This window comes from Entelurus aequoreus, linkage group LG12, assembly GCF_033978785.1.
Source record: "Entelurus aequoreus isolate RoL-2023_Sb linkage group LG12, RoL_Eaeq_v1.1, whole genome shotgun sequence".
Classification (NCBI taxonomy): domain Eukaryota; kingdom Metazoa; phylum Chordata; class Actinopteri; order Syngnathiformes; family Syngnathidae; genus Entelurus; species Entelurus aequoreus.
This window is the reverse complement of record NC_084742.1, coordinates 73,066,550-73,084,049: the sequence shown is the minus strand read 5'-3', so window position 1 is coordinate 73,084,049 and position 17,500 is coordinate 73,066,550. Positions and strand designations below refer to the sequence as shown.

Genomic DNA, 17,500 nt, shown 5'->3' with positions numbered 1-17,500 from the left:
ATATTTTTTAATCAGATTATTCACATTTTGTAATTTGGATGGATCCTGATTGTTGACAGGTTTTGACTAGCATGCAAGGATCAAAGTTGCTGAAGAAAAGAGTCCAGTATTTGGACACAAATGCAATGTTGTCATCTAGGAATCTTTTCAAATGTTTTCCTTGGATTTATTTGCACAAACAACATTTGTTCTTTCAAGATGTATGTTGGAGTGAAATGTAAAAAGCAACATTTGTTCTTTCAAGATGTATGTTGGAGTGAAATGTAAAAAGCAACATTTGTTCTTTCAAGATGTATGTTGGAGTGAAATGTAAAAAGCCAGATGTTGTGTAGTGGTCATGTGTGGGGGTTGGCCAAGACAAAGTGGGGGGGGGGGGGGGGGGCTTACATAAGATGGTGCAGGTGCAAGAGAGCGCGTGTCCTACCATGTCGCTGATCTGCAGGTGTCCGTAGCTGAAGACGATGGCGTTAGGGGGGTTCCCCACTGGAAGCATGACCCCGAATGACACGCACATAGTGGAGGGGATTAAAGTGTGGAGGGGGTTGATGTGCAGGGTCTCCGACTGTGGAAGGTGGAAAACATGCAGTGAGAACTAGGGAAATACTCAAGTTCCCTGCTACTTTCTCATGCACTCTGGATCATTATTCAAGTTGAACTTGAATGCAGTATTTCAATGACACTACTGTATGTTGCAATAGAGCAAACCTGAGGGCCACATTCAACAATCAGAGCATGCGGGGGATATTTTCTCTTATCTATCTGTCTATATAAAGTGGATTTTTTCATGTGTTATTTCCTTTTCTTTTTTTTTTTAAACAATTTTTTGGGGGCAAATAAAAAACATGTAATATTTCCCTCCCAAAAAATGTATAATGGAATATTGAATGTGAAGTAATTGTAGCCTTCAATAGATCAATAATTCATAACAACATTGATTTTATTTCATCATTTTTTTTGAGCAATGACAGTTTAAAAAAAATAACAACTCTAAAACTCTTGAGGATCCAAAAGGGTCCCACTCATAAAAGAATTACAAATAAAACATATTGAATTTTTTAGTTTTTTACTTTGAACACCTAAATGTCTACATCAACTTCATATGTATTCTTCAATTATGCATTTTTATCATTTTTTAATGTTGTTTTCTTGTTGTTTTTTTAATGCCCTTTTTGTCATTACAAACTTAGTTTTTTTACGGCAAACACACAAAATATGTCACATTTTCCGCCAAAATTGAACAAAGTGTAATATTTGACATGAAATACAATAAGTGGATCCTTCAACAGGTCAATAATTCATAACAACATTGATTTTAATTCATTATTATTTTTTGAGCAATGACAGTTCAAAAAACAACTCTCAAACTCTTGGGGATCCAAAAGGGTCCCACTCCTAAAAGTGTTCAAAATATATCATATTTTAGTTTAGTTTTTGACTTTTAACACTTAAGTTTGTGGATGAACTCCATATCTGTTCATCAATTATATGCTTTCATTTTTTTTATTTGTTTGATTCCCTTTTTGTCACAGAAAAGTTAGTTTTTTTTATGGCAAACACACAAAATACGTAATATTTTCCCCCAAATTTGAACAAAGCGGAATATTTGACATGGATCCTTGAATAGGTCGTTGATTCCTCATAACATTGATTTTAATTCACTATTATTTTTTTAGCACTGACGGTTAAAAAACAACAACAAAAAACAAACTTTAAAACTATTGGGGACCTAAAAGGGTCCCACTCGTAAAAATGTTAAAAATAAGTCATTTTTTATTTTTTGCAATTAACGCTTAAATCTTTAGATCAACTTCAGATCTATTCGTCAATTATACCTTTTAATAATTTTTTATGTTGTTTTTTTTTGTTTTGTTTTATGCCCTTTTTGTCAATAAAAACTGTTTTTTTTTATGTCAAACACACAAAATATGTCATATTCCCCCCCCCCCCCCCCAAAAAAAGTGAAATATTTCACATGAAGTACAGTAATTGGATCCCTCAATATGTCAATAATTGTTATTAACAAATAATTCATAACAACATTACTTTTAATTCATTATTATGTATTTAGCAATGACAGTTTTAAAAAAAACTAACACTAAAACTCTTGGGGACCTAAAAGGGTCCCACTCATTAAAGGGTTAAAAATAAGTTCTATTTAGTTTTTTACTTTTAATACTTAAATCTCTTGATCTTAGAGTTCTAACAAAGACCAACAAATGTGAGCACATTACAGCAATTCTTAAATCCTTCCATTGTACATCAGAGAATTGATCTGCTCACATATAAATCACTACATGGTCTAGTATATCACTGATATGCTCCCACTATAGAAGCCCTCTAGATCACTAAGATCTTCTGAGACCACTACATGGTCTAGTATATCACTGATATGCTCCCACTATAGAAGCCCTCTAGATCACTAAGATCTTCTGAGACCACTACATGGTCTAGTATATCACTGATATGCTCCCACTATAGAAGCCCTCTAGATCACTAAGATCTTCTGAGACCACTACATGGTCTAGTATATCACTGATATGCTCCCACTATATAAGCCCTCTAGATCACTAAGATCTTCTGAGACCACTACATGGTCTAGTATATCACTGATATACTCCCACTATAGAAGCCCTCTAGATCACTAAGATCTTCTGAGACCACTACATGGTCTAGTATATCACTGATATGCTCCCACTATAGAAGCCCTCTAGATCACTAAGATCTTCTGAGACCACTACATGGTCTAGTATATCCCTGATATGCTCCCACTATAGAAGCCCTCTAGATCACTAAGATCTTCTGAGACCACTACATGGTCTAGTATATCACTGATATGCTCCCACTATAGAAGCCCTCTAGATCACTAAGATCTTCTGAGACCACTACATGGTCTAGTATATCACTGATATGCTCCCACTATAGAAGCCCTCTAGATCACTAAGATCTTCTGAGAGCACTACATGGTCTAGTATATCACTGATATGCTCCCACTATAGAAGCCCTCTAGATCACTAAGATCTTCTGAGACCACTACATGGTCTAGTATATCACTGATATGCTCCCACTATAGAAGCCCTCTAGATCACTAAGATCTTCTGAGACCACTACATGGTCTAGTATATCACTGATATGCTCCCACTGTAGAAGCCCTCTAGATCACTAAGATCTTCTGAGACCACTACATGGTCTAGTATATCACTGATTTGCTCCCACTGTAGAAGCCCTCTAGATCACTAAGATCTTCTGAGACCACTACATGGTCTAGTATATCACTGATATGCTCCCACTATAGAAGCCCTCTAGATCACTAAGATCTTCTGAGACCACTACATGGTCTAGTATATCACTGATATGCTCCCACTATAGAAGCCCTCTAGATCTAGAGACTAAGATCTTCTGAGACCACTACATGGTCTAGTATATCACTGATATGCTCCCACTATAGAAGCCCTCTAGATCACTAAGATCTTCTGAGACCACTACATGGTCTAGTATATCACTGATATGCTCCCACTGTAGAAGCCCTCTAGATCACTAAGATCTTCTGAGACCACTACATGGTCTAGTATATCCCTGATATGCTCCCACTATAGAAGCCCTCTAGATCACTAAGATCTTCTGAGACCACTACATGGTCTAGTATATCACTGATATGCTCCCACTATAGAAGCCCTCTAGATCACTAAGATCTTCTGAGACCACTACATGGTCTAGTATATCACTGATATGCTCCCACTGTAGAAGCCCTCTAGATCACTAAGATCTTCTGAGACCACTACATGGTCTAGTATATCACTGATATGCTCCCACTGTAGAAGCCCTCTAGATCACTAAGATCTTCTGAGACCACTACATGGTCTAGTATATCACTGATATGCTCCCACTATAGAAGCCCTCTAGATCACTAAGATCTTCTGAGACCACTACATGGTCTAGTATATCACTGATATACTCCCACTATAGAAGCCCTCTAGATCACTAAGATCTTCTGAGACCACTACATGGTCTAGTATATCACTGATATGCTCCCACTATAGAAGCCCTCTAGATCACTAAGATCTTCTGAGACCACTACATGGTCTAGTATATCACTGATATGCTCCCACTGTAGAAGCCCTCTAGATCACTAAGATCTTCTGAGACCACTACATGGTCTAGTATATCACTGATATGCTCCCACTGTAGAAGCCCTCTAGATCACTAAGATCTTCTGAGACCACTACATGGTCTAGTATATCACTGATATGCTCCCACTATAGAAGCCCTCTAGATCACTAAGATCTTCTGAGACCACTACATGGTCTAGTATATCACTGATATGCTCCCACTATAGAAGCCCTCTAGATCACTAAGATCTTCTGAGACCACTACATGGTCTAGTATATCACTGATATACTCCCACTATAGAAGCCCTCTAGATCACTAAGATCTTCTGAGACCACTACATGGTCTAGTATATCACTGATATGCTCCCACTATAGAAGCCCTCTAGATCACTAAGATCTTCTGAGACCACTACATGGTCTAGTATATCACTGATATGCTCCCACTATAGAAGCCCTCTAGATCACTAAGATCTTCTGAGACCACTACATGGTCTAGTATATCACTGATATGCTCCCACTGTAGAAGCCCTCTAGATCACTAAGATCTTCTGAGACCACTACATGGTCTAGTATATCACTGATATGCTCCCACTGTAGAAGCCCTCTAGATCACTAAGATCTTCTGAGACCACTACATGGTCTAGTATATCACTGATATACTCCCACTATAGAAGCCCTCTAGATCACTAAGATCTTCTGAGACCACTACATGGTCTAGTATATCACTGATATGCTCCCACTATAGAAGCCCTCTAGATCACTAAGATCTTCTGAGACCACTACATGGTCTAGTATATCACTGATATGCTCCCACTGTAGAAGCCCTCTAGATCACTAAGATCTTCTGAGACCACTACATGGTCTAGTACAGGGGTGTCAAACTCATTTTAGATCGGGGGCCACATGGAGAAAAATTTACTCCCAAGTGGGCCGGACTGGTAAAATCACGGCACGATAACTTGGGCGGCGTGGCGAAGTTGGTAGAGTGGCCGTGCCAGCAATCGGAGGGTTGCTGATTACTGGGGTTCAATCCCCACCTTCTACCATCCTAGTCACGTCCGTTGTGTCCTTGGGCAAGACACTTCACCCTTGCTCCTGATGGGTGCTGGTTAGCGCCTTGCATGGCAGCTCCCGCCATCAGTGTGTGAATGTGTGTGTGAATGGGTGAATGTGGAAATACTGTCGCTTTGAGTACCTTGAAGGTAGAAAAGCGCTATACAAGTATAACCCATTTATCATTTATTTATAACTTAAAAATAAAGACAACTTCAGATTGTTTTCTTTGTTTAAAAATAGAACAAGCACAATCTGAAATTGTACAAATCATAATATTAGGTTTTTTTTTTTATAATTACTTGTTGCGGTTAATAGAATATATACTTTATTTGTCGTTATTTATATTTTTTGAATAAATTATCTGATAATGTTCATCAGTCAACTCATTGGTGTTCATTTTCAATCTATCAAGATAACAAAATGATATCAAACTCAAATTGCAGTATATTATTTATGTAGTTTGATCATTTTCTCGACTGATGTACTAACACAGGGGTCACCAACGCGGTGCCCGCGGGCACCAGGTAGCCCGTAAGGACCAGATGAGTAGCCCGCTAGCCTGTTCTAAAAATAGCTCAAATAGCAGCACTTACCAGTGAGCTGCCTCTATTTTTTAAATTGTATTTATTTACTAGCAAGCTGGTCTCGCTTTGCTCGACATTTTTAATTCTAAGAGAGACAAAACTCAAATAGAATTTGAAAATCCAAGAAAATATTTTAAAGACTTGGTCTTCACTAACTGACAAAGAAACAGATAACAGATTTGGTGTCCAATTCAAAGTGTGACATGATTTATCTAAAAATTTGAGAGTTGACTTCTGTATTTTACATGAGTTATTATTTGTACAAACATGGTGCAAAGTAATTCATGATTTGTTAAAAAATGTTAGTGGCTATCTAGTTAAAATGGGATATTGTGATTTCACAAGACTGTCTTAGAAGTGATCATTTGAAAATGTTCAATTTGAAAAATGTGCACTTAGAGAAAATATAAAAATAAAGTGTTGATATTGATATTTATCTGTTTCCATATATATTTATTGTGAGAAATCATTAAGTTGATCAGTGTTTCCACAACGATAAATATCATTAATTATTAATAATAACAGAGTTAAAGGTAAATTGAGCAAATTGGCTATTTCTGGCAATTTATTTAAGTGTGTATCAAACTGGTAGCCCTTCGCATTAATCAGTACCCAAGAGGTAGCTCTTGGTTTCAAAAAGGTTGGTGACCCCTGTACTAACATCATGGTTTTTTTTTGGTTCATATGCAGCATCATCTACAAAGATACAAATAATTGCTATTGCAACATCCAGTGGACACATTTAGAACAGCTGTTTCTATCATTCAAAAATTTCAGGTTAATTTTTATACTTAGCAAACTCATCCCGCGGGCCGGATAAAACCTGTTCGCGGGCCTGATCCGGCCCTCGGGCCGTACGTTTGACACCCCTGGTCTAGTATATCCCTGATATGCTCCCACTATAGAAGCCCTCTAGATCACTAAGATCTTCTGAGACCACTACATGGTCTAGTATATCCCTGATATGCTCCCACTATAGAAGCCCTCTAGATCACTAAGATCTTCTGAGACCACTACATGGTCTAGTATATCACTGATATGCTCCCACTATAGAAGCCCTCTAGATCACTAAGATCTTCTGAGACCACTACATGGTCTAGTATATCACTGATATGCTCCCACTGTAGAAGCCCTCTAGATCACTAAGATCTTCTGAGACCACTACATGGTCTAGTATATCCCTGATATGCTCCCACTATAGAAGCCCTCTAGATCACTAAGATCTTCTGAGACCACTACATGGTCTAGTATATCACTGATATGCTCCCACTGTAGAAGCCCTCTAGATCACTAAGATCTTCTGAGACCACTACATGGTCTAGTATATCAATGATATGCTCCCACTATAGAAGCCCTCTAGATCACTAAGATCTTCTGAGACCACTACATGGTCTAGTATATCACTGATATGTTCCCACTGTAGAAGCCCTCTAGATCACTAAGATCTTCTGAGACCACTACATGGTCTAGTATATCACTGATATGCTCCCACTATATAAGCCCTCTAGATCACTAAGATCTTCTGAGACCACTACATGGTCTAGTATATCACTGATATGCTCCCACTGTAGAAGCCCTCTAGATCACTAAGATCTTCTGAGACCACTACATGGTCTAGTATATCACTGATATGCTCCCACTATAGAAGCCCTCTAGATCACTAAGATCTTCTGAGACCACTACATGGTCTAGTATATCACTGATATGCTCCCACTATAGAAGCCCTCTAGATCACTAAGATCTTCTGAGACCACTACATGGTCTAGTATATCACTGATATGCTCCCACTATAGAAGCCCTCTAGATCACTAAGATCTTCTGAGACCACTACATGGTCTAGTATATCACTGATATGCTCCCACTATAGAAGCCCTCTAGATCTAGAGACTAAGATCTTCTGAGACCACTACATGGTCTAGTATATCACTGATATGCTCCCACTATAGAAGCCCTCTAGATCTAGAGACTAAGATCTTCTGAGACCACTACATGGTCTAGTATATCACTGATATGCTCCCACTATAGAAGCCCTCTAGATCTAGAGACTAAGATCTTCTGAGACCACTACATGGTCTAGTATATCACTGATATGCTCCCACTATAGAAGCCCTCTAGATCTAGAGACTAAGATCTTCTGAGAGCACTACATGGTCTAGTATATCCCTGATATGCTCCCACTATAGAAGCCCTCTAGATCTAGAGACTAAGATCTTCTGAGACTAATCTGTTAGCGGTTCCCAGAGTAAAGTCCAATGAAGGGAGAGCATCATTCAGTCACTATGCAACAAATAAACTTCCTGACTTTCCCCAACTCTGACTACTTTTAAAACTAGACTGAAGACTTTTATGTTCACCTTAGCTTTCAGCTAAATCTTTTAACGTCCGCACTGTTTTTATTTTTATTGTCTGCATTTTAATTTTGCTTGTATTTTCTTTCATTTGACTTTGTTGTCTGTGAAGCACTTTGAGTCTGCCTTGTGTAGGAAAAGTGCTAAACAAATAAAGTTGCCTTGCCTTGATCAACCTCAGATCTATTCTTCAATTATAATTTGTATTTTTATTTTTATTGCTAAACACAAAATATGTCATATTTTCCCCAAATATGAATCAGAGTAGAATATTTGATGTGAAAAAATGTAATCTTTTAATATGTCAATAATTCATAACAAGATTGATTTTAAATACTTATTATTTTTTGAGCATTGACAGTTAAAAAAAATGCCAGTAAAATTCTCAGGGGTCGAAACGTGTGAAAAATAAGTCATAATTCTCCAGATCAACTTCAGATCTGTCTTGTTTTGAAAAATGTATGTTTTATGCCTTTTTTGTTCAAGAAAACCTTGTTTTTCATGGCAAATAAAGCAAAATATGTCATATTTCCCCCCCAAATGTAAAATAAATTTAGTAGTAGTAATTGGATCCTTCAATAGATCAATAATTTATAACAACATCATTATTATTTGTTCAGCTGTTTGCTGTATGATTGTATTATTTGATGTTAGTTGTTTTGGTAATGGTATTGTTGTCCACAAACCAGCGCAGACAGGATGGGCAAGAAGACGGTCAGGGTGGCCGGGTTGGATGCAAACTCGGTGACCGCCGACACCAGCAGGCAGGCCAGCAGGGTGACGGCCCAGGGTGGGAGTCCACTCATGGGCTCCAGCTGTCGGCCGATCCACACCGACAAGCCTGACACCTGCGCCAAACATCCGTGGAGGGTGAGGAAAAAGCAAGCTTGTGATTGACTCCTGGGAATGTGACACCTTGCAGCCGGCAGCCAGGGCGTAGCCTCCGCCCACCAGGATGACGATCTCCCACGGCATCAGTCTCTGGAAGTCCTTCCAGGTGATCATGGGAGCCAGTGGATCCGACACTGTAACTGTGGGATGTGATTATTACACCTGCACGGAGCTAGAAGGTGATGTGCTTCTACCAGGGTCTCTGGAGCTGGAGGAGGACGAGGAGAAGGGTCGCCTGGCAGGAATGAGGAAGAGCAGGAAGCCCAGGAGGACAGACACCGTCGCATCAGTCCGGTAACCTTTTCTAAATTCCCAGAGAAGACAATCAGCCATTTTGTTTTGTGGCTCTATGAAAAAGTGCTGCTGGGAACAACTTGCTTCTCAAAAAGAGACGTCCAGCCGGGAACGAATCCTGGCTCTCTTGTGAACCACAGCAGAGTCATCAGGATGAAGAAAACCCCGGTGACCACCTCTGGGTAACTGCCAAACACACACGTGATGTCATCACCAATAAATGCTAATACATGATTTATTTCAATGATGTAGTTGGCATTATATCCACAATACGGAACATTTCCCAGGAAATAATCAACATCTCCACATGATTTCTAAATGTGCTACAAATAAAAGTCTAACCCTTCCTGTTCCCGATTCACTGGGGATGTAAACCTTCACAATAAAGTGTGACACTATCTGCTCAGTGGCCTAGTGGTTAGAGCAGGGGTGGGCAATTCATTTTTACCGGGGGCCGCATGAGCAACCCGAGCACTGCTGAGGGCCACAACAACAATATTTCAATTCAATTTTGCTCAATATTATTTTTGATATATACCGTAAGATAAATAATAATAATAATAATAATACTTTCATTTAACCTAACTTAACTTTATACCAAAAGCACTGCTTTGGAAATCATTTGTAGCCCTTTCAGAGATCACATTTAGTTGCCCTTAAACATCCTCATGTTGCACAATGAAATGTAAGCATAGGATGAAGTGTGCATTCCTGTAACTTTCTCTAGTAACAGCATTCCATGATTAATATCCATAAATTAACATTAATAATAAATGACAGTAAAATAAGCACACTGTGTAACTTTGTGTGGTGTTTGAGTTGTCCGACTTTTTGTGTGGCCATAAACGCACCAGTGCTTTAGTGGTATGCGTGTTGGTGACAGATGACAAGTTGGTGTTGGCCTGGTTTGTACGGCAGAAAATGACTAGTTTTTCCAGATAGAAGTGTTTTACTCATGTTTTTGGTGTGGTTATGGCCCAATATAAACAGTTTTGCTCAATAAAGTGATGGATATAATTCCTGTCCTCGAAGCATCTCGATAGACGTTGCAATAATTGAACGGTGTTGACGAACACCGTTAGGGCCGCTTGTTGTCACTGTCACTCAGAGTTGCATTGCAAAATTACACAGAATAAATGTGTTTATTTTGTTTACAATTCAGATGAGATTTGATTTGGTGGGCGGCATATATTTGCTGTGCGCAGAGGACGCTTGAGCAGTGTGCAATTGCGCAGGCGCGCACCTTAGAGGGAACGTTGCTTGGCAGTCCATGTCTTGTTGAAAACACGCCATTCCTCATCAACTTTTCTCTTTTTAGCGTCTTGGGTGTAAAGCGTGCATCACTTGTCGCTGCATGTGCACCTTCACTCACAGGTTACACACGGACATACGCACATAAATAATACTTTTCAAATATAAAAGCAGCACAGTTGTATTGCGCGCACGACATAGATGTTTGTTCAACTTTATTTTGTCATTTGTGATTGCAGCTGTTCACATTCACTCACAATCACGCACGCGCATACGTCCACACGGAAGTAATACAAATAACGCTTTTCAAAACAAAAGCAGCACCGTTGTATTGCACACTCGACATAGATACTTTTTAAAATGTATTTTGTAATTTATGACTGGCCTCACGCGGGCCGGACAGGGACGCATAAAGGGCCGGATGTGGCCCGCGGGCCGCAGAATGCCCAGGTCTGGGTTAGAGTGTCCGCCCTAAGATGGGTAGGTTGCGAGCTCAAACCCTGGCCGAGTCATACCAAAGACTATAACAATGGGAGCCATTACTGAGGCTTGGAATTGGGGGTTCAATCACCAAAAATGATTCCCAGGCGTGGCCACCACTGCTGCCCACTGCTCCCCTCATTTCCCAGGGGGTGAACAAGGTGATGGGTAAAAGGCAGAGGACACATTTCACCACACCTAGTGTGTGTGTGTGTGTGTGTGTGTGTGTGTGTGTGTGTGTGTGTGTGTGTGTGTGTGACTATCATTGCTACTTTAACTTTAACTTGAACTAAAACTTGGTGAGTGTAGTTTGTTTTTTTGGCAATATATATATATATATATATATATATATATATATATATATATATATATATATATACACACGTTTGAATTCAAAATCAATACTGGATTCAAACCAATTCTTGCAATATGCTATTTGGTATAATAATTCATATACAATTTTTCAAAAACAGGTGACAGGTTTGAAAAGCTCCATCTGGTTGCGTGGAGAAGGCCTAAAACGTCTTTTAAAATGTGTTTTTTTATTTTTTTATTTTTTTTAAACAATAATAACAATTTCAAGTAGGTGCATACTAAGTAAGGGTACACAAAAAAATGTTCACCTGTATTACGCAATTTTAATTTATAGTTTTCAAATATCGATTAAAAAAATACATGTATATACAGTATATATATATATATATATATATATATATATATATATAAAGACACTTTCCCCCATATTATATATATTTATGTACTGTAACTATGAATGAAGCTGAGATAGGCTCCAGCAACCTCCATGACCCTGAAAGGAACAAGCAGTAGAAAAATGGATGGATGGATATATATATATATATATATATATATATATATATATATATATATATATATATATATATATATATATATATATATATATATATATTTTAGGCCATCTGTTGGTAGGCCATCTCCATGCAACCAGAAATAGCTTTTTTTAACCTGTTTTGAAAAAGTTTCATTATTGTTATACCAAATAATACATTGCAAGAATCGGTTTGAATCAAGAATCGATTCTGAATTGAAATAAAAGGAATCGGAATCGGATGGAATGGTTAGATGTGCACCTGTATTACATACAGTAAGTACAATACCTGATGGGTCCCAGTTTTTCATATTCCTCCTGTATTCTCTTCTCTGACATCATCTCTCTCTTAGATTTGCATTTCTTACTCAGTGAGCATGTTTCCTGGAAGCTGGACACACAATGATGACATCATTAGTCCACACACACACACACACACACACACACACACACACACACACACACACACACACACACACACACACACACACACACACACACACACACACACACACACACACACACACACACACACACACACACACACACACACACACACACACAGTTATAGGCAAGCTACTTGGAAAAGGTAGTAAACTAAGCTTCAAGTTACTCTCTATAAATAAACCTAAGCTACAAGTTACTCTCCTTTAAATGTAACTAAGCTACAAATGATCAATCAATCAATCAATCAATGTTTATTTATATAGCCCTAAATCACAAGTGTCTCAAAGGGCTGTACAAGCCACAACGACATCCTTGGTACAGAGCCCACATACGGGCAAGGAAAAACTCACCCCAGTGGGACCTCAGTGAATGACTATGAGAAACCTTGGAGAGGACCGCATATGTGGGTAACCCCCCCCCCCCCCTCTAGGGGAGACCGAAAGCAATGGATGTGGAGTGGGTCTGACATAATATTGTGAAAGTCCAACACATCAGCGAAAGTCCAGTCCATAGTGGGGCTGAGCCACAAATTACTCTCTATTAAATGTAACTAAGCTACAAGTTACTCTCCATTGAATGTAGCATGTAGCTAAGCTACAAGTTACTCTCCATCAAATGTAACTAAGCTACAAGTTACTCTCCATTAAATGTAACTAAGCTACAAGTTACTCTCCATTAAATGTAACTAAGCTACAAGTTACTCTCCATTAAATGTAACTAAGTTACAAGTTACTCTCCATTAAAGGCCTACTGAAAGCCACTACTAGTGACGACGCAGTCTGATAGTTTATATATCAATGATGACATCTTAACATTGCAACACATGCCAATACGGCCGCCTTCACTTAGAAAGTGACATTTGACATTTCCCGCCACACTTCCGCTTGAAAAGGTCTATGTATGATGACGTATGTATGATGACGTATGTATGATGACTTATGTATGATGACGTATGCATGATGACGTATGCATGATGACGTACGTATGATGACGTATGTATGATGACGTATGTATGATGACGTATGTGTGATGACGTATGTGTGATGGCGTATGTATGATGGCGTACGTGTGATGACGTATGTATGGTGACGTATGTGTGATGACGTATGTACGATGACGTATGTATGATGACGTACGTATGATGACGTATGTATGATGACGTATGTATGATGACGTATGTACGATGACGTATGTATGATGGCGTATGTATGATGACGTATGTATGATGACGTATGTATGATGACGTATGTATGATGACGTATGTATGATGACGTATGTATGATGACGTATGTATGATGACGTATGTGTGATGACGTATGTATGATGACGTATGTATGATGACGTATGTATGATGACGAGTGTATGATGACGTGTGTATGATGACGTACGTATGATGACGTATGTATGATGACGTATGTATGATGACGTATGTGTGATGACGTATGTATGATGACGAGTGTATGATGACGTGTGTATGATGACGTATGTGTGATGACGTATGTATGATGACGTATGCGCGTGACGTCAATGGTTGAAGCGGAAGTATTGGGACACATTGTATCCAATACAAAAAGCTCTGTTTTCACCACATAATTCCACAGTATTCTGGACATCTGTGTTGGTGAATCTTTTGCAATTTGTTTAATGAACAATGAAGACTGCAAAGAAGAAAGCTGTAGGTGGGATCGGTGTATTAGCGGCTGGCTGCAGCAACACAACCAGGAGGACTTTGACTTGGATAGCAGACGCGCTAGCCGACGCTAGCCGCCGACCGCACGGATGATCGGGTGAAGTCCTTCGTCCTTCCGTCGATCGCTGGAACGCAGGTGAGCACGGGTGTTGATGAGCAGATGAGGGCTGGCTGGCGTAGGTGGATAGCTAATGTTTTTAGCATAGCTCTGTGAGGTTCCGTAGCTAAGTTAGCTTCAATGGCATCGTTAGCAACAGCATTGCTAAGCTTCGCCAGGCTGGAAAGTATTAACCGTGTAGTTACATGTCCATGGTTTAATAGTATTGTTGATCTTCTGTCTATCCTTCCAGTCAGGGGCTTATTTACTTTGTTTCTATCTGCATTTGAGCCCGATGCTATCACGTTAGCTCCGTAGCTAAAGTGCTTCACCGATGTATTGTCGTGGAGATAAAAGTCACTGTGAATGTCCATTTGGCGTTCTGGACTCTCATTTTCAAGAGGATATAGTATCCCAGGTGCTTTCAAATACAAATCCGTGATCCACAATAGAAAAAGGAGAAAGTGTGGAATCCAATGAGCCAGCTTGTACCTAAGTTACGGTCAGAGCGAAAAAAGATACGTCCTGCACTGCATTCTAGTCCTTCACTCTCACAAATCTTTCATCCTGGCTCAAATTAATGGGGTAATCGTCGCTTTCTCGGTCCGAATCTCTCTCGCTGCTGGTGTAAACAATGTGGAAATGTGAGCAGCACTCCAGCTTGTGACGTCACGCTACTTCCGGTACGGGCAAGGCTTTTTTTTATCAGCGACCAAAAGTTGCGAACTTTATCGTCGATGTTCTCTACTAAATCCTTTCAGCAAAAATATGGCAATATCGCAAAATGATCAAGTATGACACATAGAATGGATCTGCTATCCCCGTTTAAATAAAACTAATTCATTTCAGTAGGCCTTTAAATTTAACTAAGCTACAAATTACTCTCCATTAAATGTAACTGAGCCACAAATTACTCTCTATTAAATGTAACTAAGCTACCAGTTACTCTCCATTAAATGTAGCATGTAGCTAAGCTACAAGTTACTCTCCATTAAATGTAACTAAGCTACAAGTTACTCTCCATTAAATGTAGCTAAGCTACAAGTTACTCTCCATTGAATGTAACTAAGCTACAAATTACTCTTCATTACATGTAACTAAGCTACAAATTACTCTCATTAAATGTAACTAAGCTAAAAATTTGTCTCCATTAAATGTAACTAAGCTACAAGTTACTCTCCCTTAAATGTAACTAAGCTACAAGGTACTCTCCATTAAATGTAACTAAGCTACAAGGTGATCTCCATTAAGTGTAACTAAGCTACAAGGTACTCTCCATTAAATGTAACTAAGCTACGAGGTGATCTCCATTAAGTGTAACTAAGCTACAAATTACTCTCCATTAAATGTAACTAAGCTACAAGTTACTCTCCATTAAATGTAGCGAAGCTACAAGTTACTCTCCATTGCATGTAACTAAGCTACAAATTACTCTCATTAAATGTAGCTAAGCTACAAGTTACTCTCCATTGCATGTAACTAAGCTACAAATTACTCTCATTAAATGTAGCTAAGCTAAAAATTAGTCTCCATTAAATTTAACTAAGCTACAAATTACTCTCCCTTAAATGTAGCTAAGCTACAAGTTACTCTCCATTAAATGTAGCTAAGCTACAAGTTACTCTCCATTAAATGTAGCTAAGCTACAAGTTACTCTCAATTGCATGTAACTAAGCTACAAAGTACTCTCCATTAAATGTAGCTAAGCTACAAGTTACTCTCCATTGCATGTAACTAAGCTACAAATTACTCTCATTAAATGTAGCTAAGCTAAAAATTAGTCTCCATTAAATTTAACTAAGCTACAAATTACTCTCCCTTAAATGTAGCTAAGCTACAAGTTACTCTCCATTAAATGTAGCTAAGCTACAAGTTACTCTCCATTAAATGTAGCTAAGCTACAAGTTACTCTCCATTGCATGTAACTAAGCTACAAAGTACTCTCCATTAAATGTAGCTAAGCTACAAGTTACTCTCCATTGCATGTAACTAAGCTACAAATTACTCTCATTAAATGTAGCTAAGCTAAAAATTAGTCTCCATTAAATTTAACTAAGCTACAAATTACTCTCCCTTAAATGTAGCTAAGCTACAAGTTACTCTCCATTAAATGTAGCTAAGCTACAAGTTACTCTCCATTAAATGTAGCTAAGCTACAAGTTACTCTCCATTGCATGTAACTAAGCTACAAAGTACTCTCCATTAAATGTAGCTAAGCTACAAGTTACTCTCCAATAAATGTAACTGAGCTACAAGTTACTCTCCAATAAATGTAACTGAGCTACAAGTTACTCTCCATCAGATGTAACTAAGCTACAAAGTACTCTCCATTAAATGTAGCTAAGCTACAAGTTACTCTCCAATAAATGTAACTGAGCTACAAGTTACCATCCATCAGATGTAACTAAGCTACAGGGGAAGCTATCTCCAAAGAATTCTTACAAGTTACACAGCAAAAGTAGCTTACTATGTCAAAGCTACACAAACGCACACACATATACATATATATATATATATATATATATATATATATATATATATATATATATATATATATATATATATATATATATATATATATATATATATATATATATATATATATATATATATATATGGAACTACAATAACATGGACTCAGATTTCCCTCGCCCAGACGCGGGTCACCGGGGCCCCCCTCTGGAGCCAGGCCCAGAGTTGGAGCACGATGGCGAGTGCCTGGTGGCCGGGCCTGTTCCCATGGGGCCCGGCCGGGCACAGCCCGAAGAGGCAATGTGGGTCACCCCTCCAATGGGCTCACCACTCATGAGAGGGGCCATAGAGGTCGGGTGCATTGTGAGCTGGGCGGCAGCCAAAGGCAGGGCACTTGGCAGTCTGATCCTTAGCTACATAAGCTAGCTCTTGGGATGTGGAACGTCACCTTGCTGGGGGGAAATGAGCCTGAGCTAGTGCGCGAGGTAGAGAAGTTCCGGCTGGATATAGTCGGACTCACCTCGACGCACAGCAAGGGCTCTGGAACCAGTTCTCTCGAGAGGGGCTGGACTCTCTTCCACACTGGCGTTGCCCGCAGTGAGAGGCGACGAGCTGGGGTGGAAATTCTTGTTGCCCCCCGGCTCAAAGCCTGCACGTTGGAGTTCAACTCAGTGGACGAGAGGGTAGCCTCCCGCTGCCTTCGGGTGGGGGGACGGGTCCTGACTGTTGTTTGTGCTTATGCACCAAACAGCAGTTCAGAGTACCCACCCTTTTTGGATACACTCGAGGGAGTACTGGAAAGTGTTACCCCGGGTGATTCTCTTGTCCTACTGGGTGACTTCAGCGCTCATGTTGGCAGCGACAGTGAAACCTGGAGAGGCGTGATTGGGAAGAATGGCCGCCCGGATCTGAACTTGAGTGGTGTTTTGTTATTGGA

At 39.3% G+C, this 17,500-nt stretch overlaps 1 protein-coding gene across 2 annotated transcripts in view; it reads right to left on the bottom strand.

The window, feature by feature from the left end:
* The window catches only part of slc13a4 (solute carrier family 13 member 4), a 98,293-nt gene that overhangs the window by 5,046 nt on the left and 75,747 nt on the right, over positions 1-17,500 (bottom strand). For both annotated transcript variants that reach the window (XM_062066664.1, XM_062066665.1), the window contains 6 exons: positions 12,147-12,248; positions 9,364-9,465; positions 9,180-9,289; positions 9,010-9,125; positions 8,781-8,942; positions 425-562 (listed from right to left, as the gene is read on the bottom strand). In XM_062066664.1, coding sequence (XP_061922648.1) covers positions 425-562; positions 8,781-8,942; positions 9,010-9,125; positions 9,180-9,289; positions 9,364-9,465; positions 12,147-12,248 — 730 coding nt within the window. The remainder of the gene's footprint in view (positions 1-424; positions 563-8,780; positions 8,943-9,009; positions 9,126-9,179; positions 9,290-9,363; positions 9,466-12,146; positions 12,249-17,500) is intronic.